This window comes from Nerophis ophidion, linkage group LG14 (genome assembly GCF_033978795.1).
Source record: "Nerophis ophidion isolate RoL-2023_Sa linkage group LG14, RoL_Noph_v1.0, whole genome shotgun sequence".
In the NCBI taxonomy this organism is placed as follows: Eukaryota; Metazoa; Chordata; class Actinopteri; order Syngnathiformes; family Syngnathidae; genus Nerophis; species Nerophis ophidion.
The window spans coordinates 15,983,506-16,010,197 of NC_084624.1; the positions used below are offsets into that span (position 1 = coordinate 15,983,506).

A 26,692-nucleotide genomic window follows, 5' to 3' on the forward strand; every position below is an offset into this window, starting at 1 on the left:
TCACTAGGGGACCGAAAGCAATGGATGTCGAGCGGGTCTAACATGATATTGTGAAAGTCCAATCCATGGTGGATCTAACATAACAGTGAGAGTCCAGTCCAAAGTGGATCCTATATAGTAACGAGAGTCCTGTCCATAGTGGAGCCAGCAGGAAACCATCCCAAGCGGAGGCGGATCAGCAGCGCAGATATGTCCCCAACCGATACACAAGCGAGCGGTCCATTCTGGGTCCCGACTCTGGTCAAGCTGTCCATCCTGGGTCCCGACTCTGGACAACCAGTACTTCATCCATGGCCACCGGTCTGTGTGTGTGTCCCCGCCCCCCGTCCACAATTAAGAGGGGCACAGAGGAGAAAAAGAAAAGAAACGGCAGATCAACTGGTCTAAAAAGGGGGTCTATTTAAAAGCTAGAGCAGTGGATCTCAACCTTTTTTCAGTTATGTACCCCCTGTGAAAAATGTATTGATTCAAGTACCCCCTAATCAGAGCAAAGCATTTTTGTTTGAAAAAAAGAGATAAAGAAGTAAAATACAGCACTGGGTTATCAGTTTCTGATTTATTAAATTGTATAACAGTGCAAAATATTGCTCATTTGTAGTGGTCTTTCTTGAACTATTTGTAAAAAAATATATAAAAATAACTAAAAACTTGTTGAAAAATAAACAAGTGGTTAAATTATATATAAAGATTTCTACACAGAAGTATTCATCAACTTAAAGTGTCTTCTTTGGGGAATGTAATAGAGATCCATCTGGATTCATCAACTTAATTCTAAACATTCCTTCACAAAAATAAAAATCTTTGACATCAATATTTATGGAACATGTCCACAAAAAATCTAGCTGTCAACATTGAATATTGCATTTTTGCATTTATTTTCACAGTTTATGAACTTACATTCATATTTTGTTGCTGTATTATTCAATAAATATATTTCTAAAGGATTTTTGAATTTGTTGTTATTTTTAGAATATTCTATTAAAAATCTCACTTACCCCTTGGCATACCTTCAAGTACCCCTAGGGATACGCGTACCCCCATTTGAGAACCACTGGGCTAGAGTATACAAATGAGTTTTAAGATGAGACTTAAATGCTTCTACTGAGGTAGCATCTCGAACTGTTACCGGGAGGGTATTCCAGAGTACTGGAGCCCGAATGGAAAACGCTCTATAGCCCACAGACTTTTTTTGGGCTCTGGGAATCACTAATAAGCCGGAGTCATTTGAAAGCAGATTTCTTGCCGGGACATATGGTACGATACAATCGGCGAGATAGGCTGGAGCTACACCTTGTAGTATTTTATACGTAAGTAGTAAAACCTTAAAGTCACATCTTAAGTGCACAGGAAGCCAGTGCAGGTGAGCCAGTATAGGCGTAATATGATCAAACTATCTTGTTCTTGTCAAAAGTCTAGCAGCCGCATTTTGTACCAACTGTAATCTTTTAATGCTAGACATGGGGAGACCCGAAAATAATACGTTACAGTAAACGAGACGAGACGTAACAAACGCATGGATAATGATGTCAGCGTCCCTAGTGGACAAAATAGAGCGAATTTTGGCAATATTAAGGAGATGAAAGAAAGCCGTTTTAGTAACGCACTTAATGTGTGACTCAAACGAGAGAGTCGGGTCGAAGATAAAACCCAGATTCTTTACCAAGTCGCCTTGTTTAATTGTTTGGTTGTTAAATGTTAAAGTTGTATTATTAAATAGAGTTCGGTGTCTAGCAGGACTGATAATCAGCATTTCCGTTTTCTTGGCGTTGAGTTGCATAAAGTTAGCGGACATCCATTGTTTAATTTCATTAAGACACGCCTCCAGCTGACTACAATCTGGCGTGTTGGTCAGCTTTAGGGGCATGTAGAGTTGGGTGTCATCAGCATAACAGTGAAAGCTAACACCGTATTTGCGTATGATGTCACCTAGCGGCAGCATGTAGATGCTAAAGAGTGCAGGGCCAGGAACCGAACCCTGGGGAACTCCACACGTTACCTTAACATAGTCCGAGGTCACATTGTTATGGGGGACGCATTGCATCTTGTCAGTAAGATAAGAGTCAAACCAAGACAGGGCTAAGTCTGACATACCAATTCATGTTTTGATATGCTCTAATAAAATATTATGATCAACGGTATCGAAAGCAGCGCTAAGATCGAGGAGCAGCAACAAAGATGACGCATCAGAATCCATTGTTAGCGATAGATCATTAGTCATTTTTGCGAGAGTGATTCGTCCTGAAACCGGATTGAAAGGTTTCACATAGATTGTTAGATTTAACTGCACTGCAACAATTTTTTCGAGGATTTTTTTAAATAAAGGGAAGGTGAGACACCGGTCGGTAGTTTATCATGAGGTCAGGATCGAGGTTAGGTCTTTTAAGGAGAGGATGAATAACCGCTTTTTTGAATGCTAGAGGAACAGTGCCAGAGGAAAGTGATAAGTTTATAATATTTATATTTATCACTGATGGACCTAATAATACAAAGAGCTCCTTGATAAGTTTCCCAGGAAGTGGGTCAAGTAAACATGTTTGTTTTATTCCATTTACACTTGTAAAAATTCTTCTAATGTTATTTCATCAAAAAGAGAGAAATTATTTTGGAGGGCAGTATCCGCCGTATATACAATCGTATCTGTGTTAATAGAGCCCAGTTGTAGCTGGGACGCATTGTCTTTAATCTCCTTTCTAATTAGTTACATTTTCTTATTAAAGAAATTAATAAAGTCATCTGCCGAATGGGTGGAGCTACTGAAAGGAGTCCCTTGTTGGGTTAGCGATGCTACTGTACTAAACCAAATTTTAGGATTGTTTTTATTAAGGCGGATGAGATTTGAGTAATATTTAGCTTTAGCTAAGGTAAGCATGCGTTTATAAGTTATTAAACTATCACTCCATGCTTGATGGAAAACCTCAAGTTTAGTCGCGCGCCATTTGCGTTCCAGCTTTCTACATGATAATTTATGAGCTCTAGTTTCTTCTGTAAACCATGGGGTACGCCTTTTTGGAGCCTTTAACTTCAGTGGTGCTATACTATCAATGGTTTTGCGCAGGGCGTCGTTAAAGTTGTTAGTGAGGTTATCAATAGAGCCCTCAAAATTTGGGAATGGTGCCATTGCCAAGGGCAGTAGGCCAGCAAGAGTCGTCGTTGTGGCAGCATTAATGTTGCGGCTGCTATAGCAGTTATTATTATTATTAACTTGCCGGACATGAGTCTGAACTTTGAATTTTATAAGGTAATGATCGAAAATTACTTTAGTAAATGGGAGTATCATAACTTTGGAAATGGTGATACTCCTGACAAGCACTAGGTCTATCCTATTACCGTTGCGATGCGTGGGTTCATTTATTATTTGTGTAAGACCACAGCTATCAATTATAGTCTGGAGCGCCACGCACGGTGGGTCCGATGGGGTATTCATATGGATATTAAAGTAATCCATTATAATTATATTATCGGCGTGCGTCACTAGATCAGCAACGAACTCTGAAAATTCACTGATAAAGATCAAATAGGGCCCTGGGGGAGGGGAGATAACAGCCAGGTATAGAGGCAGCGGTGTGACAGACCTCATAGTAAGCACCTCAAACGATTTATATTTATTATTTAGGTTAGGACTAAGGTTAAAGTTTTCGTTGTATATTAGTGCGACCCCCTCCACCCCTTTTAAGGGGACGGGCAATATGCGCATTTGTATAGTTAGGAGGAGATGCCTCATTTAGCGCAAAAAAAAATTATCAATCAATCAATGTTTATTTATATAGCCCCAAATCACAAATGTCTCAAAGGACTGCACAAATCATTACGACTACAACATCCTCGGAAGAACACACAAAAGGGCAAGGAAAACTCACACCCAGTGGGCAGGGAGAATTCACATCCAGTGGGACGCCAGTGACAATGCTGACTATGAGAAACCTTGGAGAGGACCTCAGATGTGGGCAACCCCCCCCCCCCCCCCCCCCCCTCTAGGGGACCGAAAGCAATGGATGTCGAGCGGGTCTAACATGATACTGTGAAAGTTCAATCCATAGTGGTTCCAACACAGCCGCGAGAGTTCAGTTCAAGCGGATCCAAGACAGCAGCGAGAGTCCCGTCCACAGGAAACCATCTCTAGCAGATCAGCAGCGTAGAGATGTCCCCAACCGATACAGTCCATCCTGGGTCCCGACGAGCGGTCCATCCTGGGTCTCGACTCTGGACAGCCAGTACTTCATCCATGGTCATCGGACCGGACCCCCTCCATAAGGGAGGGGGGGGCATAGGAGAAAGAAAAGAAGCGGCAGATCAACTGGTCTAAAAAGGAGGTCTATTTAAAGGCTAGAGTATACAGATGAGTTTTAAGGTGAGACTTGAATGCTTCTACTGAGGTAGCATCTCGAACTGTTACCGGGAGGGCATTCCAGAGTACTGGAGCCCGAACGGAAAACGCTCTATAGCCCGCAGACTTTTTGGGCTCTAGGAATCCCTAATAAGCTGGAGTCTTTTGAACGCAGATTTCTTGCCGGGACATACGGTACAATACAATCGGCAAGATAGGCTGGAGCTAGACCGTGTAGTATTTTATACGTAAGTAGTAAAACCTTAAAGTCACATCTTAAGTGCACAGGAAGCCAGTGCAGGTGAGCCAGTACAGGCCAAATATGATCAAACTTTCTTGTTCTTGTCAAAAGTCTAGCAGCCGCATTTTGTACCAACTGTAATCTTTTAATGCTAGACATGGGGAGACCCGAAAATAATACGTTACAGTAATCAAGACGAGACGTAACAAACGCATGGATAATGATCTCGGCGTCTTTAGTGGACAAAATGGAGCGAATTTTAGCGATATTACGGAGATGAAAGAAGGCCGTTTTAGTAATGCTTTTAATGTGTGACTCAAAGCAGAGAGTTGGGTCGAAGATAATACCCAGATTTTTTACAGAGTCACCTTGTTTTATTATTTGGTTGTCAAATGTTAAAGTTGTATTATTAAGTAGAGGTCGGTGTCTAGCAGGACCGATAATCAGCATTTCCGTTTTTTTGGCATTAAGTTGCAAAAAGTTAGCGGACATCCATTGTTTAATTTCATTAAGACACGCTTCCAACTGACTACAGTCCGGCGCGTTGGTCAGCTTTAGGGGCATGTAGAGTTGGGTCTCATCAGCATTATCTGGTTTAAGCCAGGTTTCGCTGAGACCGATGACGTTAAGATTGTTGTCTCTAGAGACCTCATTAACTAATAACGTTTAGGGAGACAATGATCTTATAATTGAAAAGCCCATATTATAGGTAGTGGGCTGTTTTAAGGAGTTTTTGATCAAATTATCCGTAGTAGCAATATTAATAATGTTGTTTATTATGCGTAGCGCACTTTAATACATTGGTACTTTAACTTTAAAATAATTACGACCATATCTAGGAATTGATATGACGGGAATTTTCAGATTGTTTGCTTGGTGCTGCAATAAACTGAACGCATCATAATTTGCCACCTCAGTAGAACGCATGTCCAACTCTGACACAGTCATAGCAGAAAAAACATTATGTGAGTTGAGTATTATTCTAAGAGAATTGCTATGTGTGCAGGGATTATCCAGCCTGGCGCTGGCTAGTTCTAATTTACCTGACTCCTCACCCGGACTAACAGGCTCTGTAATTGCCTGTGACCGTGGCTTGCTCTAGTGCAGTTACTCAAGTGTGACTAAAACAGAAATCTTGTTTCTAGACAAGATGATAGCGCCTTCCCGGTTAAGGTGGAGGCTGTCGATCATCAGCAAGCCAGGTTTGCCCCAGAAAGAGGGCCAATTATCAATATACGTTAGTCCCTGTTGTCTGCAGAAGATAGTCAGCCACTTATTAAGCGAGACTAATCTGCTATATCTCTCATCATTGCCCCTTGCAGGCAGGGGGCCAGAGACAATTACTCGATGCCTGGACATCTTTCTAGCGAGATCATAAGTCCTGGATATGTTTCTCTTTGTAATCTCTGACTGTCATTGGATCCAACGTGAACAACTACATTCGCATAACTAGTGGTGCGATTAGCCTGTCGTACGTGTTTGTAAGGCCTGTTGCGAGTTAGTTCCCTAAGATTAACTTCAATGTCAGGTGCTCTGGCCCCGGGAATACGCTTAATTGTGGCTGGTTTGCTAAGCTTTATGTTTCGGGTGATGGAGTCCCCTTTGACTAAAGTGTGGTGCCCGGTAGACTGGGGTGTAGGACGAGCTAAAGGGTTAAATCTGTTATGCGTCTCAACCGGTACACTGTAGCTTGTAGGCGGCTTAGGGCTGCTACAAGCTGAGCTAGTTAGCTCGCCACAGCTAACGCTAGCAGATGTGGCCGCAACATCTAAAGTTACGAAATTACACTGCTCTAACTGGCGGACACGGCTCTCTAGCAGAGCCAACCTATCCATGAGTAAGGTGCACAAAGCGCAGGAAGCCATACTCACAGTACTTTCTGTCACCAAGTGGAGTGGCGTCTTCGGGGAAGTGGTGGTCAGGGTGTGCGGGGTTGTAGCTTCCTTCAGATCGGGGCTGCCTTTCTCCGCGCTTGCTTCGTTAGCTTATCAGCTAGCTAGCTGAAGGTGGAGTGGTGAGACAGAGATCGGGTGATTTGCAAGTTAAATGGAACTACTAAATATGTTTGGGAAGTAGTAAAGAAAGCTGCAAAACCATTAAAAGCACACAGAACGATACTTAGCTTTTTTGCATTAGCAAGCAGTCACGGTGAATCGGAACCGAAGTAAGTATACAGTACTTGTGGTGATAGGGGCTTGGCTAGGCGCATTGCTTGGGTGGGTGCAATATGATTGCATCTTAAAATTTGGTGTGCGTAGTTGTGGTCAAAAGTTACATACACTTGTAAAGAACATAATGTCATGGCTGTCTTGAGTTTCCAATAATTTCTACAAATTTTTCAGGGTGTACACCACCTTCCGCCTGAATACAGCTGCGAGGCTCCAGCACCCCCTCTACCCCAAAAGGGACGAGCGGTAGAAAATGGATAGATGGATGATCTTAGCTCATTTAAATAGGGCTCATGTTATGCAGTTAGACTTGGTTACAAACGCGACAATAAGAAAGTCAAAGGAACTCAACACAGATCTGAAAAAACAATCATTGACTTGAACAAGTCCGGAAAGTCACTTGGAAACCATTTCAAAAAGCAGCTTAAGGTTCCAAGAGCAACTGTGCAGACAATTGCTCGTAAGTATTAAGTGTATGGCACAATTTGGTCACTGTCACGATTAGGAAGAAAACACAAGCCATCACCTGCTGCTGAGAGAAAATTGGTCAGGATGATCAAGAGGCAACCCAGAACCACCAAAAAGCTGCTCTGCAATGAACTGGAAGCTGCTGGAACACAGGTTTCTGTGTCCACAGGCAAGCGTGTTTTGCATCATCATGGACTGAGAGGCTACCATGCAAGAAGGAAGCCCTTGCTCCAAAAGAGACACCTTAAGACTCATCTAAAGTTTGCTGCTGATCACATGGACAAAGATAAGGCCTTTTGGAGGAAAGTTATGTTATCAGATATAACAAAAATTGAGCTGTTTGGCCACAATACCCAGCAATATGTTTGGAGGAGAAAAGGTGAGTCCTTTAATCCCAGGAACACCAATTCCTACCGTCAAGCTGATGGTGGTAGTGTTATGCTCTGGGCCTGTTTAGTTGCCAATGGAGCTGGTGTTTTACAGAGGGTAAATGGGAAAATGAAAATAGAGGATTACCTCCAAATTCTTCAGGACAACCTACAATCATCAGCCCGGAGGTTGGGCCTTGGGCGCAGTTGGGTGTTCCAACAGGACAATGACCCTAAACACGTCAAAAGTGGTAAAAAAATGACTAAATCAGGCTAGAATTAAGGTTTTAGATTGGCCTTCCCAAAGTCCTGACTTAAACGTGTGAACGATCCTGAATAAATAAAACCAACGCATTTAGCTGAACTGCACAAATTTTGTCAAAAGGAGTGGTCAAAAATTCAACCAGAAGATTGCAAGAAGCTTGTGGATGGATACCAAAAGCGCCTTATTGCAGTGAAACTTGCCAAGGGACATGTAAACAGATATTAACATTACTGTATGTATACTTTTGACCCAGCAGATTTGGTCACATTTTCAGTAGACCCATAACAAATTCATAAAACAACCAAACTTCATGAATGTTTTTTTCTGACCAACAAGTATGTGCTCCAATCACTTTATCACAAATAAATAAGAATTGTAGATATTATTGGAAACTCAAGACAGCCTTGACATTGTTCTTTACAAGTGTATGTAAACATTTGACCACGACTGTATATACTGCATCTTCTCCCCATCATCCATGCTGTAGTTTTTAGCGCTTTCATATCGAGTCCACTGACCGATATACTGTAAGTTTGAACTAGGGTTGTATGATATATCTGTACAAGTATAGTACTGGGATACTAATGAATCATATTTGGTACTATACCACCTTTAAAAAGCACTGAAAGTAAGCAGATATTAACAGTAAATGAACAAGTAGATTTATAATTTATTTTTCTACTACTTGTCCTTTAATAATTTTGACAAAATAATAAAATGGAAAATGACACTGTTATTGCATATGTCAGCAGCTAAATTCGAAGCCTTTGTTTGTTTACCTACTAATAAAAGACAAGTTGTCTTGTATGTTCACTATTTTATTTAAGGACAAACTTGCAATAACAAACATCTGTTTAATGTACCGTAAGATTTTTTTTCTTAAACTAAAGCCAATATTGCAATTTTTTGTGGTTCTCTTTATTTAAAAAAGTTTCATAGAGTACTGAAAAGGTACCGGTACCAAAATAATGGTATCGGGACAACACTAATTTGAATTATATGCTACTTTGCATTAGAAATGGCAACAGAGCAGAATGCATGTGCATGTACACGCCAGTCTGCCCCACAACAAGAGGATAGAAAAAAAACAAGGAACTTTAACTGCTGTATGACATCGGACTACAAAGGTGGAATTGCACAAAGATTTTTGGGTAAATATCTACCATATATGGAGATATCCGCTGACGTCAGATGTTGGAAAAATGTACAAGTGCTAATTCCAAAGGAGCTGTTATGATTTACTAAGGACGTGACGGAAAACGGACACCAGATGGCAGTAATGTCCAAAGATTTATTTATTTATTGAAGTGAAAAAAAAAAAAAAAAAAAAAAAAAATTATATATATATATATATATATATATATATATATATATATATATATATATATATATATATATATATATATATATATATAATACTAAATATAATAATAATAACAATGCTAATAAACTAGAGAATGATGTGTGTGTCAAAAACCCAAGAGTGTGTGTTGTAAGACTATGTGTGTATAGATTAACTGGAGTGTCTTACCAAAGTGTTGGAGGTGCGTGTTGAGAGACGCGATGCAGTCCAATAAGGGCAAGACAGGCAGGGTAGTCCGTGGAAGGAAGCGAGGAGTCGAGGGACAAAGGAAGCAATCCGAGGACGAAGGAGATCCGGGGAAGAGTGAGATGCACAGCTCACTTTGCAGGTGACGGAGAGTTCTGCGGGGACACGGGAAAAGACACTGAGAACCACGGAGAGACTGAACGCAAGGAAAACAGGATTTGCATAACGCAGGATGATCGCTTACTGTACTTCAACAGGGAACTAAGTTCCCGCCAGGATCCCTGGGTCCACTGGTCCTTTAAGCAGCTCACGTCAGTCACAGGTGTGGACTGCGGCCAGCTGCGGCGGATAGTGGGCGCGGTCCACTTGACGAGCGCGGGGGCGTGTCCGGGTGCGCTGTCAGCGGGCCCTCTGGGTGGAACCGCAGCGGAGGAAGATGCAGACCGAATGTGACGCAACAGTATCCCCCCTCAATGGACAGATTCCAGATGTCCTGGAGGTCGAACCCCCCCCCCCAAAAACAGGAAATAAAGTCAAGGGAGGGTGGAGGGGCGAACTGGTGGTGGGTCGCCAGCCCAGGTGTCCCCGAATCCACCGGGGACGAGTCTGGTGGCGGCGGCGAGTAGAACGTCGCTGAGGCCGGTGAGGCGGGCGACCAAGGAACAGCCACCATCTTGGCCGTCGGGGAGGCGGACACGAATGGTGCCGTGGCGCATCTCGCCAGAAACGAGGAGGTGACGTCGGAGGCGTGGAAGCAGCAGAAGACGTCGTCTGAGGCGTAGAGGAATAGGCGGACGTCATCGGCGGCGTGGAAGCGGCAGGCGTCATTGGAGATGGAGACGAGGAGAGCAGCTGAGGAGCTGGCCGAGGTGCTGAAGTCGGCGCTGCAGGCCGAGGGGCAGCGGTCAGGGCTGCCGGCCGAGGGGCGGAGGTCAGGGCCGACTTCAGAGATGGAGGGGGCCAGCCTGGGTACGGGTGCTAGCTCACAGGCTAGCCTAGGGACAGGTGCTAGCTCGGGGGCTAGCCGAGGGGCTGGTGCTAGCTCGGGGACTGCCGCTGGCTCGGGGGCTAGCTCGGGGACTGCCGCTGGCTCGGGGGCTAGCTCGGGGACTGGCCCTAGCTCGGAGGCTAGCTCGGGGACTGGCCCTAGCTCGGAGGCTAGCTCGGGGACTGGCCCTAGCTCGGGGACTGGCGCTAGCTCGGAGGCTGGCTCGGGGACTGGCGCTAGCTCGGAGGTTAGCTCGGGGACTGGCGCTGGCTCGGAGGCTAGCTCGGGGACTGGCGCTGGCTCGGAGGCTAGCTCGGGGACTGCCGCTGGCTCGGAGGCTAGCTCGGCGACTGGTGCTAGCTCGGAGGCTAGCTCGTGGACAGGCGCTAGCTCGGAGGCTAGACAGGGGACTGGTGGCTGCGGCTGGGAAAAGCGGAAGATAGGTGGGATATCTCTGGCAGGGGGAAGTCTGTCTGGTTGCAGCTGTGCTACCACATTAGCACAGCCACCAGTACTAAAATGAAAGACTGATGGTATAGGTCTGGAAGGTGTTTGCCTGTCTGGGTGCCGCTGTGCCCCCACACCAGCACAGCCACCAGTACTATCCCCCCCTTCCGAAAGCGGATGCCTGACGCTTCCTGCTGGCTTAGGAACAAAGGGTGGGAAGAGGCTGTTCAGGCAACGAGAAAATTCCTCCTTCCCTGTATTGAAATCAAACAGTCCCTTGAGAGAGTGTTGAGGGCTATAAACATTGTCCATTGTGGAGGAAAAAGAAAAAGACATCCAAAGAGGGACAAAAAGGGAGGAGGAAGGGGAAAAAAAGTCACTGGGGCGGAGCTAAAGTCACTGGTGGACGAGCAAAAGAGAAAAAAACAAACAAAAAAAACAGCCGTCAGGTCCTATATATAATTTTGGCGGGAACTTACTGTTATGGTTTACTAAGGAGGACGTGACGGAAAACGGACACCAGATGGCAGTAATGTCCAAAGATTTATTCTTATATGAAGTAAAAAAAATATATATATATATTACATAATATATATATAATACTAAATATAATAATAATAACAATGCTAATAAACTAGAGAATGATGTGTGTGTCAAAAACCCAAGAGTGTGTGTTGTAAGACTATGTGTGTATAGATTAACTGGAGTGTCTTACCAAAGTGTTGGAGGTGCGTGTTGAGAGACGCGAAGCAGTCCAATAAGGGCAAGACAGGCAGGGTAGTCCGTGGAAGGAATCGAGGAGTCGAGGGACGAAGGAAGCAATCCGAGGACGAAGGAGATCCGGGGAAGAGTGAGATGCACAGCTCACTTTGCAGGTGACGGAGAGTTCTGCGGGGACACGGGAAAAGACACTGAGAACCACGGAGAGACTGAACACAACGAAAACAGGATTTGCATAACGCAGGATGATCGCTTACTGTACTTCAACAGAGAACTAAGTTCCCGCCAGGATCCCTGGGTCCACTGGTCCTTTAAGCAGCTCACGTCATCAGTCACAGGTGTGGACTGCGGCCAGCTGCGGCGGAGAGTGGGCGTGGTCCACTTGACGAGCGCGGGGGCGTGTCCGGGTGCGCTGTCAGCGGGCCCTCTGGGTGGAACCGCAGCGGAGAAGATGCAGGCCGAATGTGACACAACAGGAGCCTATTGTCTACAGCACAGACTACAATGAATTACTCAGGCAAAGATCGTTGGGTAAATTTCTACCATTATTCGATATATCTGCTGATGCCAAATTTGGGTAAAACGTCATTAATGGGGCAAATTTCAAACGGTTCGCTTGGAGTATGTATGAATGACGGCAAGATTGTATCATAAGTATTTTTGCAATGCCTCCAGTTTGAATTCAATATTTTGACACTGATGGAGTTCCCAAATACACAAACACAGGTACAATAGGTAAGAAAAGGTCCCCTTTATATCTAAAATGTGGACACTTGAAAATATTGTACATTTTCAAACTGTAAAAAAAATATCTACAAAGCAAACAAAAGTGAGTACACATGACACATTCTGACAATTATTTTCAACAAGAGGTGAAAACTATAATCTTAGGAATAAACTGAAACTCAAACATTTCTATACACACAGCATCATCGAGTGTATCTGTATGTGGACATAAACTATGATATGGATTAAATAATTACTTTAAACAATGTATAAACTTGGGTCAGTATTATAAGCGTTTTGTGTTCAAAAAACACATAGTATAATATCAGACACTTGATTAATGCAAAATATGGGACAGAGGTCGGATCAAGTTAACTTTGCTTCTTCATGCTTATCGTCATGTTGAAGTGATGAAATGCAAGTGTGGTTGTTTATTTTGTTGCATATTCCCAGTTCCCTTTTACAACAATGCACTCTGTTGTAATGGTTTGAATCAGTTGACGACAGTAAATTATGTTGAAATTTAGCATTCATTATCAGAGAAAACTGCAACATAATTTTCAAGGCAAAATATGAAGTTACTGTAAATGTGGAACTTTTTTGGAATGCAATATGTATATTTTCAGAATGAGCTAATACTCTTATAAGAAAATTATGGAAATACTTAAGTGTTGAAAATGGAGCCAAGCAATAATAAATAAATAAAAACAATTACTAATATGCTCTTCGGCTTTCACACAAAAATAATCTTTTTTTTTTCTCCTGTTAGGTGTGACGAGTCTCCTCTGTAGTGGTGTGTACACAGCTGCTTACCCGCTTCATGATGTGAGTATGAGTAAACATGACACATTCTGACATTTGGTCATTATTATTATTTTTGTTATAGACAGTAAAGGTTAATCTTAATCTTTAAGGGAGGATTTGTTTTCTGTTACAGCCAAACCCAGCTAATTTGTAATTAGTTGTAAAGCGAATGTAGTCAGAGGGCAAATTGATTTCGGATGCAACTTTCAAATGATATGCTATTAAATTATCTGGCGAATTGTCCAAGTTGTACACCGCCTTCTGCCCAAATACAGCTGGGATAGGCTCCAGCACCCCCGCGACCTCGAACGGGACAAGCTGTAGAAATTGGATGGAAGGACGGATATATATTAGGGCTGTAAATCTTTGGGCACCACACGATTAGATTTTTGGGGATTCAGAATCGATTCTCGTTTCAAAACGATTCTCGTTTCAAAATCAATACTTTTGTAATAACATATTAACAGCCACATGAACACTAACTACATGAAGACTGACAGGACAGTTTAATAATACATAGGATACTGCATGCAAAGGTACACCCTTACACTATATTTAGAGGTATGTCAGAAAAACGACATTAACATGGATAAACACAGCAATATTAACGTTAGCTGCCACACATGCCTTGGGCTATCGCAGCTCGGGTGTGATCCTCTGGGAAATAAGTAGTTTGCAGGCAGCAATAAATAAAGCCAGACTGACGACCTACCCCCTCATTTGGGTAGGAGTTTGTCCTGGGACTCAGTCTTTGCTGATTGTGAGGGTTCAATTTATTTTTCCGCCAGCGCATCGCCTACCCGTCCTGTCTCCATGTTTATTTAAAATGATCTCCTAATGTGTGTAAGCCAGGTAACCCGCAACGCCGGGAGACAATGGACACAAAGCAAGCACGTAAAGCGGCATCATGTTGCAAAATCGAAAGAGAAATGCGGGCCTACATGTCAACGCATCCTTTTCTTTGTGAGAAAATATTGTTTTCTCTCCCGTTTGACACCAAATACACTTACTGAATGTGCAATTATTGTTGTTACTATGAATTACTACTATCAATCATCTGATGGCATAAGCCCTATGGATAAAATACAGCCTATCGCTTGAAACGATGAAAATAGAAATGGCATGATAGTCATTTTTCTATCGTCCCCACAAAATGTATCATCATATCGCCCAGCACTAGGTCCAAGGATGGAGTGCATTACAGCGCAGCCAGAGCCGACATAAAGACAGGCATCAGACATGCTGCATACAGCATACAAGAGGAAGATTGAGGACCACTTCCCCAACAACAACACATACAAGGTGTGTTAGGAACTCCAGCACTTCACCCACTTCAAGTCCAGCTCCACTACCACAGCTCATGGCGGCGCTAGCGGAGGAGCTGAACCACTTCTTTGCACGTTTCGAGGTATAAGTTCGACCAAAAAATCTTATTAGCTCCAACCTCGAGATGTTGCAACATAAGGTGAGGTGCTAACTGGAAGTAGCCTTCCAAGGAACCCCAGGAAGGCCACTGGACTAGACGGTGTAACTGGTAGGGTCCTCAAAGAGTATGCAGACCAGCATTCTTTACCAGAATTTTCAATAAGTCACTGTCCTAGTCCCTTATCCCATCATGCCATCACAACTGATTCTGATCATCCTGCTGCTCAAAAAGACCTCCATCAGCAGTTTCAACGACTACAGACTACAGTTTCTCTGACACCCATGGTCATGAAATGTTTTGAAAAACTGGTTCAACATCACATCATTTCCTGCCTCCCACCCACTCTTGACCCACTACAATTTGCATACAGAACTAATAGATCAACTGAGTACGCATTCTGCACAGCGCTTTACCCAGCATTTCCCACCCGGAACTGCAGGGACACTATTCCAGGCTGCTCTTTGTCAACGTTAGCTCTGCCTTTAACTGCATACTCCCAGACAGGCTAACTACAAAGCTACTGAAGATTAGCCATCAAGCCACCACCTGCTGCTAGATCAGACTTCCTCTCTGATTGTGTGCAGAGAGTCAAGAGTTGGGCCTCATCTCTCCACAGCCCTCAGCCTTAACATCAGCTCACCATAAGGTTATGTACTGAGTCCTCTGCTCTACACTCTGCACACACACAACTGCATCACTTCTTACCCAGGTTACCCACATTTGCAGATTACATTACTTTATTGGGACATATCTCTGGAGGTGATGAGACAACGCACAGGGAGCAGGTTCACTGGTTAGGTAACTGGTTAGGTGGTGTGGTGATAATAATCTGCCCTTAACATACTGTATCTAAGACGGACTGTGGACTGACATGCAGCCAATCCACATAAATGGGGAGTGTGTGGAGAGAGTGTCAAGCTTTATGTTCTTGGGCATGCACATGGATGCAAACCTCAAATGGAGCCCCAACACCTCTGTGGTCATGAAGAGGACACAACAGTGGCTATTTTTCCAGAGGATCCTCGGTTAGATCAACATGGAGAGGGAGCTGCTGACCGTCTTCTACCGCTGCTCCATTGAGAGTGTGGTGACGTATTGACTATCTGTTTGGTTCACCAACTGCACCAGGGCAGACAAAACGGCACTACAGAGGATCATCAGCACCCCCCAAAGAAATCATTGGCCAACCTCTCTTCACCCTACAGAACATCTATAGCACCCGCTGTCTCAAGAGGGCACACAGCATTTTAAATGAACAAATGGACTGAAAGACGTTTTTATAACTGGGCCATAGTCCTATTAAATACAAACATGTGACTGTGAAATTGTGTAATTCCATTTCAATCAATCAGCAACGCTGTTAATATAACTTGTTTTGATACGTGCAAAAACATGCTCCAATGCAAAGTATGTACAAAAACCCAACGTTTGTTGGAAGTGTCGTTAAATTTAAAAAAAAAAAACAGTTGTGTTTGCACACAGTCGAGTCTGTGTATGCTTGGATAGAACATTAGCGACTAGGATGGAGCTTAATTTTTCTTCTTTCCCTCTCGTTTTGCCTGGCGAGCCGCCATTCCTGTATTCCAGCTGGCAATCTTCTTTTGAGACTTCTATTGCGGCCATCGGAATAACTGATGCTAGCAACGCTATGTTATGCACCATGCCTGGGGAACAAAGAACAAAGGATTTTTAACACTCTTGGACCTGCGCATACATACACGGAGTGTGTCACTTTGCTTGCAGGACGTTTAGCTGCCCCACACAGTGTTTTCGTCCGGCGTATCAACTTTCGTCAGCGGCGACAACGCTGCAGTGTGTCTGTACATAACTATATCACCGATCTCCGCTACCCGGTGATCCTCTGCAAAATCGGCTGTTTGGAAGAAGAAATTATTCACAATCAGCTGGCTAAACACGCAACACTCAGTTTGTCACCATGCGACCTGCCATTATCGAAGGCGGTAGAAATGGCTTTCCAAATGGAGTCCGCTGCACAATTAGCTAACTGGCTTGGACCCCTCCATGGCACACTTTACACCGCTGGCTCACACAGTGTCCCCAAACACTCAGGCCCCTGACAACCCCTCCCCTCACGGGGTCTTTGAGGTGAACGTCACGGGACGTCAATCCGCTACAGCACGCAGGCTGTGTGAAAATTGCCCAGCCAAAAGACAGAGATGCCAGCGCTGTCGTAAGATGAACTACGTCTTTAAAGTATGCCGATCTGCCTCTTCTGCCAATTCTCGGCCCCGCCCATCCCAAGTGGAAAGCTCCACCACCATCCACTCAGTGGGCTCCCACACAAAGCTGTTCAAACGGTGTTAAGCTGGACAGTGTCTGCCTGCCACTGCTGCTGGATACTACTGCTTCCAAGTCAATACGTAATGAATCAACATTAAGACGGGTCTTTCCATGACAACCAATTAAAGCAAGAGCAAAGGAGCTGCATGGCTATGGACACAGTAAAATCAGCATTGTGGGCACTGACACCTGCTCCGTACGGTCCAGGGCCCTCATAGCATTCCCCTTCCAAGTATCTCGACTCGGTGCTAACCTGCTGGACCTTGACCTAATCTGCATGCATCGCTTCTCCATTACGGATAATACAGGCTCCATCATACCGACTGTCGATGCTCTGGCTGCATCGTCAGCCGGTAAAGAGTGACACATTGTTGCTTTTAACCACAAGCCACTCATCGACCTGTGTCCCCTGTAATTCAACCTGTGGGGCACCACTCCATACCGTCCTCAAACCAGATGCACCCTGGGACTGGACCATTGCATGCTCAGCTGCTGTCCGCCAGATTAAGTCACAGTTTACCTCTTAACCCCCTGCTTGCCCACTGACCTGTGATGCCTCTAACACTGCATTCGGTGTAGTCCTGTCTCAACTGTAGCAAGGGACTGAGCGGTCAGTGGTGTTTGTGTCAAGGGAAATCATGCTACAGAACAAAAGTATTTGGTGGGGGAGAGAGAGGCACTTGCATGTGTCTGGACCTATGAGAGGTGGCACAGAGATAGATAGATAGATAGATAGATGGATAGATAGATAGATAGTACTTTATTGATTCCTTCAGGAGAGTTCCTTCAGGAAAATTAAAATTCCAGCAGCAGTGTACAGAGTTGAGATCAATTTAAAAAAAGTAAAAGTAAATAATGGGGGTTTAAATAGAAACAAAATAGAGAAATATTACAATAAGAATAAAACATAAAAAGCAACAATGGGAATAAAAATATAACAGTAAAGTAAGAATATAACGAGACAAAGTAGGCAGTAGTGACCATGTTATGAAAACGTATTGCACTGTTATTGTTTTGGATCCCCTGTCATCCTAGTACCCTCCGCCCCCCGCACCAGAGAGGAGTTGTACAGTCTAATGGCGTGTGGGACGAAGGAGTTTTTGAGTCTATTAGTCCTGCACTTGGGATGAAGCAGTCTAGCACTGAACAGGCTCCTCTGGCTGCTGATAACACTATGCAGAGGGTGACTGGCATCATCCAGGATGCTCACTAGTTTGTCAACAGTCCTCTTCTCTGCCACCGTCACCAGTGAGTCCAGTTTCATTCCGATTGCAGAACCGACCCGCCTGATCAGTTTCTCAAGTCTGGAGCTGTCCTTCTTAGATGTACTGCCCCCCCAGCACACTACCATGTAGAACAGAACACTGGCAACCACAGACATGTACCTCTACAAACCCTCACTGCCATCATGACAACGACCAGCTCAGGTTGTAAGCCGCTGCGCCTCTACAGGTGGTCCGAGAGACTGAAGGCATATAACTTTATCACGCAGTTTACACCAGGCAGGGACAATGTCAAGGTGGACTTGCTCTCCAGAGCTGCACCCAAAATCCACTCAGAAGCCTTCGAAACTCAAGCTGGTCTTCATGCTGCACGCACCCCTTCATGCTGTTGTCATTGCAGGAGCTCCAAGCAGCGTCAGCGCAGGACCCTTTGTTTATACAGCTATGTTTGTCCATCCGAAAGAGGTGGGCAGCAAATGTGCCAGAGGACCTAGCACCTTTCCGTCACGTCACGGGTGATTTCTCTAATTGGAATTATATTTGTGTAGCACGGAGGCTGTGCACTGTGGTGCCCTATGCTTTGAGAGCATGAGTCATGGGCATGTTGCATCATGGCCATCTGGGCATCGTCAGGGTCAAGCAACGCTGAAAGGGTTTGGTCTGGTGGCCGGACATCGACAGAGACCTGGAGACTCTGGTGAAGGACTGTACAGCATGCTTCACCAATGGTAAACCTGGCTCATCCCCCATCTCCACCTTTGCAGCCTCTACCCTGGCCAACACACTATGGTCCCACATCCAGCTCGACATCGGCGGGGAACGCCATGACCTCCCTCAGCACCAATGCTTCCTTCTTGTCTTCTATGACCTCCATTCCAAGTAGCCTGAGGTGCAGCACACCAGCTCAGTCACCACCAATGTGGGGATCAGACTTCCTCTCCTCATTGTTCACCCATTGGGGCCTTCCTGCTGTCATCACTACTGATAATGGGCCACTATTTATCTCGGACAGTTTTGCTACCTTTTTGGAGCAGCAGAGAGTTAAGCACATTAGGACTGCTTTATATCATCCTCAGGCCAAAGGCAATGTGGAGCGGTTCAACCAGACCCTCAAGAATGGCCTCCCATTCTCTTCCGCAGTGCAGAGCACACTTTTGCATTACAGCAGGCAGTTCTCCAGTCCTCTTGATGCTTTGCCATGAGCTTCAGCTTTCCCTAAAGCGCCTGCACCCTCCAAAGGGAGATAATCCAGTGGTGATAGCCACTATTAGTGACAGAGTAGCCGAGTATCAACGTCGCATGATGCAGCTGTTTGACCAGAAGCACCGTGCAAGATGCTCCGCACTTGTTGTGTTGGACTGTTTCCGGATTCGTTGGCGCAACTGGTCCCACAGGCAGCTTTTTGGCCCACGTCACGCCAGATCGCCGAACAACTCAGACCAGCCACTTTTCGCTCTCCTGACGGCTCACGTTTGCACACCAGCCGCTTGTAACGAGTGTTGCCGCCATCCACTTTATATCAGGCAGTGAACCTACACCACATTGATGCTGGCTGGGATTGCCCTGGTTTACAGTTGCCTGTGCCACCTGGCCCACTTGACCCAGTTATGCAGGATGACCCTGCGCAGCCTGGGCCCTGTCCTGTCAGGGCCTGCCAAAGAACTCTCTACTTGGACTGTCAAACTTACCGGTAAATTAACAAAAAAAAGAGGTTCAATTAAGCAATGGCCTAGCTTGTCACGTGGTAGAATAATCCACAAAGATAGGCAGGTGGGCTGGCATTCTACTCGTGTACCCAGTTGGGTTGGCTATATGATTTGGTTGCTGTTTTTGTATAAAGCCTTGCTATTGTTGACATCCCTTGAAATGTGGAGTGAATGTAGCATACAGTCTATGCTATGTGCTGGTGTTGGTGTGTTGCGACAGTAAAGTGTGGCGCTGTGAAGCAGTTTGACCCGCGCTTGTTGGAAGTGTCATAAATAAAATAAAAAACAGTTGTGTTGGCACATAGTTGATTCAATGTATGCTTGGATGTAAAACAGTTTGGGTTCGCCTGTGTAAAACAGAAAAATCTCTGCAATTTACTGCAACACACAAATTGAGACTAGAGTCTAAGACTTGGACTCGAGTTCCATTTAAGTTGTGCAAACAAAAACTCATGACCTGACTTTTGACATGCTGTCAAATACTTGAAACTTGACTCAGACTTGACAGTTGTGACACATGGGTCGTAAACAAGAATGTAACAATATACAGTATAATTATAAACTGTGGTAAAACTCTCCACGGTTAGTGTTACCATTTTAAGTAAAAAGTTATGGTGAAACTGTGATGGATAACACTTTGATAAACTCACGGACCGGTGACACTGCTTCATTACTCAAGAAGCATGCTTGCACCACCCTCCAGCTTGCTCTTTTTCACCTGCAAATAATGTAATGTGCCGAGCTTCGTTTGATTGTTAAAATGTATTTAAACGTCAGTAGTGCTCATGTTGGATTGGTGAAACCAAGTCATGTGACGGTGCCTGCTAAAATGACGACTCGGTAACAAGCCAAATTAATACATTTTTCAAAGTAGTGACCAATCGATTGTAACCATTTATGATAGAAATCAATGTAGCAATTAGAATTAAACATAGCAGAGTAAAATTAGTTATTTTTAAATTAAAAAAATACTAAAGTAAAGGGAAAACGTTTGTTGAATTTAAACTACTTTGAGAAGCACAATTATTCTAAAAAGTTACTTAAGTAAATATAATGGCGTAGGCGCGTGGCTACCCACCTCTGCCAATTTTGTTCTACTTTCTTTGTTCTATTCTTGAGATATTTGAACTGCATGTTAATCCTTAATTATGTGATATAGTTTCTCTGACACTTTAGTTTTCCTCTGAGGTGTATACAATATTCAGAGTTTCTGTGCAAAACACATAAGTGTGTGTTGTCTTTAACAAACGATCTTTCCATCTTTAGGGAGATGTTGACGAAGATAGTGCAGAGCCTAACGACAGAAAAGTAAGAAACATTTTTACAGTAAGCATTATTTTATTGTTTTGTATGTATTATCATTATTATTGAATGTGTTATCATTCTTAAATCTGCCTGCTCCCTGGTTTAAGTAAATTTTGTGTTTGAGGAATAACTGAGGTTTTTCCACATGTGCAACATAGAACATGTAACACAGGTTTTACTTGCACCAACCACCTATGTATTATAAAACTGATCTGAAACAGTGTGATTGATGCAAAGTGTCCCACATCCCCAAAATACTGAGGTTTAAATCCTGTTGTAGAGTCTTACAGAAAATACGTTCCTAGGAGCTCCATTAGGATTTCACCTGATTAATGATTTAGATTAAATAATACAATTATATTAAGTTTACACCTTGTGGTTGATTAAAGGAGAACCGCACTTTTTGGGGGGAATTTTGCCAATCGTGCACAATCGTTGTAAGAGACAAGACAATTTTTTTTATTTTTTTTTTACGCTATGAAACATACAAATTGACCCGTTCTAAGTGGCTAGCAATGCAGCTACCTTTAAATCATTTTAAAACTGCATTCAAAACTCGTCAACAATACTTCATTTATTTTCTGTAACCTGTATAATAACCAAATGTTGGCGAGTTATTTTAGTTGTTATTGTAAGAGTGAACCTTGAGGAAATATTTTTCTAACATTCTTACAAACTTAGTTACACATCGCCATGCTACAGTACTAGCCGTAAAAGCTTATGTGGTGCCTTAACTAGCTATGTCAACACAAAAGGGGTTTGAGTTTGTAATGCACAACACTGCGATACAACACCAGTTTGTACTGACTGAAAAACATGAACGTTAATATTACAGTATCTGTAATTTCAGTACCCACATTCGATGTTTTGTTTGTACACAGCTGAGCTAGCCAGACAGCGTATGAACTATAGTTGTAGTAACACTCATGGCGTGCCATGTGCATTATGACCATTATTAAAGTGATTCACTTGATGGACAGTTGTGTGTTTCCTGTTGATTATGGGTAAGCACTCCATTTATGATAAAATAGCTTGGCTCCAAGTTACATATTTATAGCATCAAAATCACTTAAAATCAAAAGCAGTTGTATCTTTAGCTTCAAAAGTTTTGATCCCTCATTTGTCCAAAAATGTCGTCTTTGTTGTTTGTTACTAAGTGTGCCATGATAAGAACACCGGAATCCGGAAGTAGGAGCACAGGTCGTTGCCAGAAGTCAGACATGCGCTGCTGTGGAACCAGATATCAATGCGCGGAAGAAATCAGTACCATAAATGAATAAAAAGATCAAAATGCGGTAGATATTTAACATATTACATATTGTTATGAACGTGTGTGTTACTAGATTATATATAGACTTGCACTCTGTATATAAAATGTTGCTGCAGGTTTTTGAAGTTGTTTTAGAGGTTTTTGAAGGCTACAACAGTGACTTCCATTAGCCGTATCTTTCAAGCCTTTTTGTACGATCTTTAAATTCGTTAAAAAAAAAAGAGCATGTGTTTTCTTGTCTCTCATTATGATTGTAAACAATAGGCAAGTCTCTCAAAGTGAAGTTCCCCTTTAAGATTAAATATCAAAATTATATTAGGTTTTCACCTCGTTGATTAAGATGATCTGTACCCTGTATTAGCTGGTGTTTAGTCAAGGAGTAAGGATTTCCAAACGTATTGCCTCCAACAACCAAAGTGAAAATGTGTAAATTGGCCTCGAGTCAAACAGTGATTTTAGGCGTCAAACAAAAATCTTTGTAATAAATATTAAAGTTCCTGAGTGCAAATAACATTTTACATTCAACAAAGTGTTGCCAAATAACAATTTTGCAGTTATTGTTTGTTCTGAATGATGCAGAACAACAGACAATAACTGCAGCCACAAATCTAATTATATAGATTACAGAATCTCAACAAAAACATGTCTTCAACACTACAAACTGCCAGTGGGACAAATTAAAGCTTGTCTTTGTTTTTTACTAGCATCTCAATGTTAGGTTGCCGCTGGCTCTATTATGGTCCGTTGCCCGGATCAGAGTTTATTCACGTTTTTGATTCACTTGTTTAGGTTCCGTTTTAGCACCCCGGTTTTTGTGTCTCCTTGGTTGTTATGGTTATTCTTTGCGTTCACCTGCCTCTGATTAATATCCGGGATGTTCACCTGTTCCCGGGCACTAATCGGAGAGCTATTTTGTCCTGCCTTTTTGCCTCACTCAGTCTGGTGCTTTTATTTGCTTTCATGCAACGAGTTACAATGTCGACATATTCTTTTCCTGAGCTAAGCGTCTCCCTGTTCTTGTGCTTAGCTTTTCCTGTTGGCTATCCCGTTAGCTTCCCTTGCTATAGGCACGCTTACAAGTATTTTGTTTATTTTGTATTCAGTATTTTTTAAAGAAGAATACATCATTCTTCTTACTTGCAAGCTGCTTCCTGTCGTTCAGCCGCTTCCTGGAACGACGACCTCCCGCATTAACATGCCTCAACGCTGTTACAGGCTCACTGACAAAGTCAGTATGTCCAAGGTGTGAATGACTTAGAGTACATCTGAGTCCGAAATTATTGAGGTTCATGACAATTAAGGTCTGCTCACAGATGTAATAAGTGCTGCCAACAATGAAAGCATTCAATGTGCTAGTTTACTAATGTGTGGATACTTGTGCAATGAGGCCTGTGTATAGAAGTCTTTCAGATTTATTGCAATTAATGTATTTTTTAGCTCGGTATCACATTGAAAGTCAATCAACTCCATCTGAATGTGCCATGCCTGTTAATCTGGTTTTATGTTTGATCATGTTTTGTTTTCTGGACTCTTGTTCCGTTTTGCACTTACTGGTTTGTTTTTGTTACCATGACAACTCATGGATTTTCACCCTGCCCTCCTAGTCACGCCCCGTCCCTCAGCTCTCACACCTGTTTCTAGTTACCACGGCCACTATTTATGTCATTTGCTTTCTGTTCATTGTCCTGGGAACTTTGCCTGCATTTTGCGATTGCTTACATGCCTATCTGCTGTGCATACTGCCAAACCTTCACGCCTTGCCACGCAGCTAACCGTTTTGACCACGCCACGTAAGATTTTTGTATTTCTTGCCTCAGTGCTAGTTTTTGGTAATCGGTTATTTTTGATAGTATCTTTTGTTTATTTATAGTTCATTCATGCCATCGCGCAAGTGTTTTTGTTTCCTGTTCGTATTTTGTAGCCAAGTTTTGTACCTCCTCGTGAGTGCCCTTAGTTTGCTTATTTTTGTATTTAGTGTTTAAATAAATAACCATGTACTCATATCCACGCCTGACTCGTTCCACATCATCTCTGCATCGATGAAGCAAAACCAATCCATGTCCAGGTGTGACAGAAAGTTTCCAGCACAAGGGCTTCTTCGCAGAAGATGTGGAAGAGATATTCCTTATGGACGCGGACAAGCAGGAAATTTTCATGAGACTTGTCGCGGACGCCCAGCCATGGGCGTATAAGGAAGAGGACGAAGAGGAGTTGGCAGATGAGGATTTTCCTCCCGGAGCTATGATGGCGTGGGGCCAACTGTTGGCAAAAATGGCGGATGCGGAGGACCGCTTCCGCCCCCAGTCGCCTGACACCTGATGTCCTCCTCAGCGCCTCGCCCATCGTGCGGTGACTACACACCTTCTGGGACGCGAGCGACCCGACGGCGGCCCGGAGCAGCGCACAAGCACGCGCAGAAGAAAGGCCGGACTTTCCCCTCAACGCTGACTGCCAGGCTCTCCCCCTGCGGTTTCACCTCCTCATCGCCTACTGGCAATTGTCCAGAAGGTAGAAAGCAGTGTAGACGCACAAAGCCAGCTCCCAGGCTTCCTATAGACCACCCGCCCCCCAGGACTCAAGCGCCCCCCAACCCACAAGAATTTTTTTCAAATAATCAAACCAACACAAATAAAAAAAAAAGACAATATGGACAATTTAAAGGGGAAGATTCTGCCCTCCTCCTCACCGCCCTCCACCCACCCCAAAAGACTGTTCCGGATCACAGTGAGAGTGTCGGAGAGCCACTCCTTGAGGGAGGGGCTGGGGATGGGAGTTTGTTGGTTGATTCTGCCCAGTGCAGTGCCAAGCCACAGCGACCAGCACGTCCCCTACCTCCAGTCTTTCGGCCTGCTAAGCCGCAGCTTCCAGCGAGGCCACCTGCACCATGTCCACGCCAACTTCCACCGTCAAGTCCATGTCCACGGCTAGGACCAGTGCCTGCACCACGGCTCCAAGTGCCACCAGTTGCAGCTCCATGACTCCAAGTGCCGCCAGTCGCAGCTCCACGACTCCAAGTGCCGCCCGTCGCAGCTCCACGACTCCAAGTGCCGCCAGTCGCAGCTCCACGACTCCAAGCGCCGCCAGTCGCGGCTCCACGACTCCAAGCGCCGCCAGTCGCGGCTCCACGACTCCAAGCGCCGCCAGTCGCGGCTCCACGACGCCAAGCTCCAGTGCCGCCAGTCGCAGCTCCACGCCAAGATCCAGTGCCGCCAGTCGCAGTTCCACGCCGAGCGCCAAGTCCAAGTCCAGCGCCAAATCCAAGTCGAGCGCCAAGTCCAAGTCCACGCCGAGCTCGAACGCCAAGTCCACGCCGAGCTCGAACGCCGTCGCCACGCCGAGCTCCAACGCCGTCGCCACGCCGAGCTCCAACGCCGTCGCCACGCCGAGCTCCAACGCCGTCGCCATGCCGAGCTCCAACAGCGTCGCCACGACAAGCTTCATCGCCTGCCACGATGACGACGCGTCCGCCTCTTTGTCAGCCACGGATGTGGCTACTGCGTGGGCGTCCGCCACGCCAAGGGCGCCGAGCGCCTCGTCCGTCACAGTTGTGGCCACTACGTGGTCGTTCGCCACTCCAAGGGTGTCGGCCACGGATATGGCCGTTCCCGGGTCGCCCACCTCGTAAGGGGCAGCGGTCCTCTACGAGTCGCCGCCACCTGACTCTGCCCCGGTGGATACGGGGACACGTGGTTTGGCGATTCTGTCACACCTGGACATGGATTGGTTTTGCTTCTTCGATGTAGAGATGATGTGGAAAGAGTCAAGCGTGGATGTGAGTACATGGTCATTTATTTAAACACTAAATACAAAAATAAGCAAACTAAGGGCGCTCACAAGGAGGTACAAAACTTGGCTACAAAATACGAACAGGAAACAAAAACACTTGCGCGAATGTATGAATGAACTATGAATTAACAAAAGATACTATCAAAGATAATCGATAAACCAAAAACTAGCACTGAGGCAAAAAATACAAACATCTTACGTGGCGTGGTCAAAATGGTTAGCTGCTTGGCAAGGCGTGAAGGTTTGGCAGTATGCACAGCAGATAGGCATGTAAGCAATCGCAAAATGCAGGCAAAGTTCCCAGGACGATGAACAGAAAGCAAATGACATAAACAGTGGCCGTGATAACTAGAAACAGGTGTGAGAGCTGAGGGACGGGGCGTGACTAGGAGGGCAGGGTGAACATCAATGAGTTGTCATGGTAACAAAACCAAACCAGGAAGTGCAAAACGGAACAAGAGTCCAGAAAACAAAACAAAACATGATCAAACATAACACCAGATTAACAGGCATGACAAAATGTAGTCTGGAACAATCAGGTCTGACATTGATTCACCCAGCAATGTTTCTAAAATCCATGAAGTGCTCATCAAACTCCTCTTTAGGT

At 44.4% G+C, this 26,692-nt stretch overlaps 1 protein-coding gene across 7 annotated transcripts in view; it reads left to right on the plus strand.

Annotated features, from left to right (window-relative positions):
• The window catches only part of LOC133568194 (anoctamin-1-like), a 198,580-nt gene that overhangs the window by 78,973 nt on the left and 92,915 nt on the right, over nucleotides 1–26,692 (plus strand). For 4 of the 7 annotated variants that reach the window (XR_009809548.1, XM_061919957.1, XM_061919953.1 and 1 more), the window contains exons 7-8: nucleotides 13,034–13,089; nucleotides 20,991–21,050. The exons of 1 other annotated variant lie outside the window; for it this stretch is intronic. Coding sequence is in view for 5 of the 6 variants with exons in the window: in XM_061919957.1 (XP_061775941.1) it covers nucleotides 13,034–13,089; nucleotides 20,991–21,050 (116 nt within the window). In the remaining variant the exon portion in view is untranslated. The remainder of the gene's footprint in view (nucleotides 1–13,033; nucleotides 13,090–20,990; nucleotides 21,051–26,692) is intronic. 2 more of the 7 variants (XM_061919955.1, XM_061919956.1) reach the window with 1 other exon arrangement.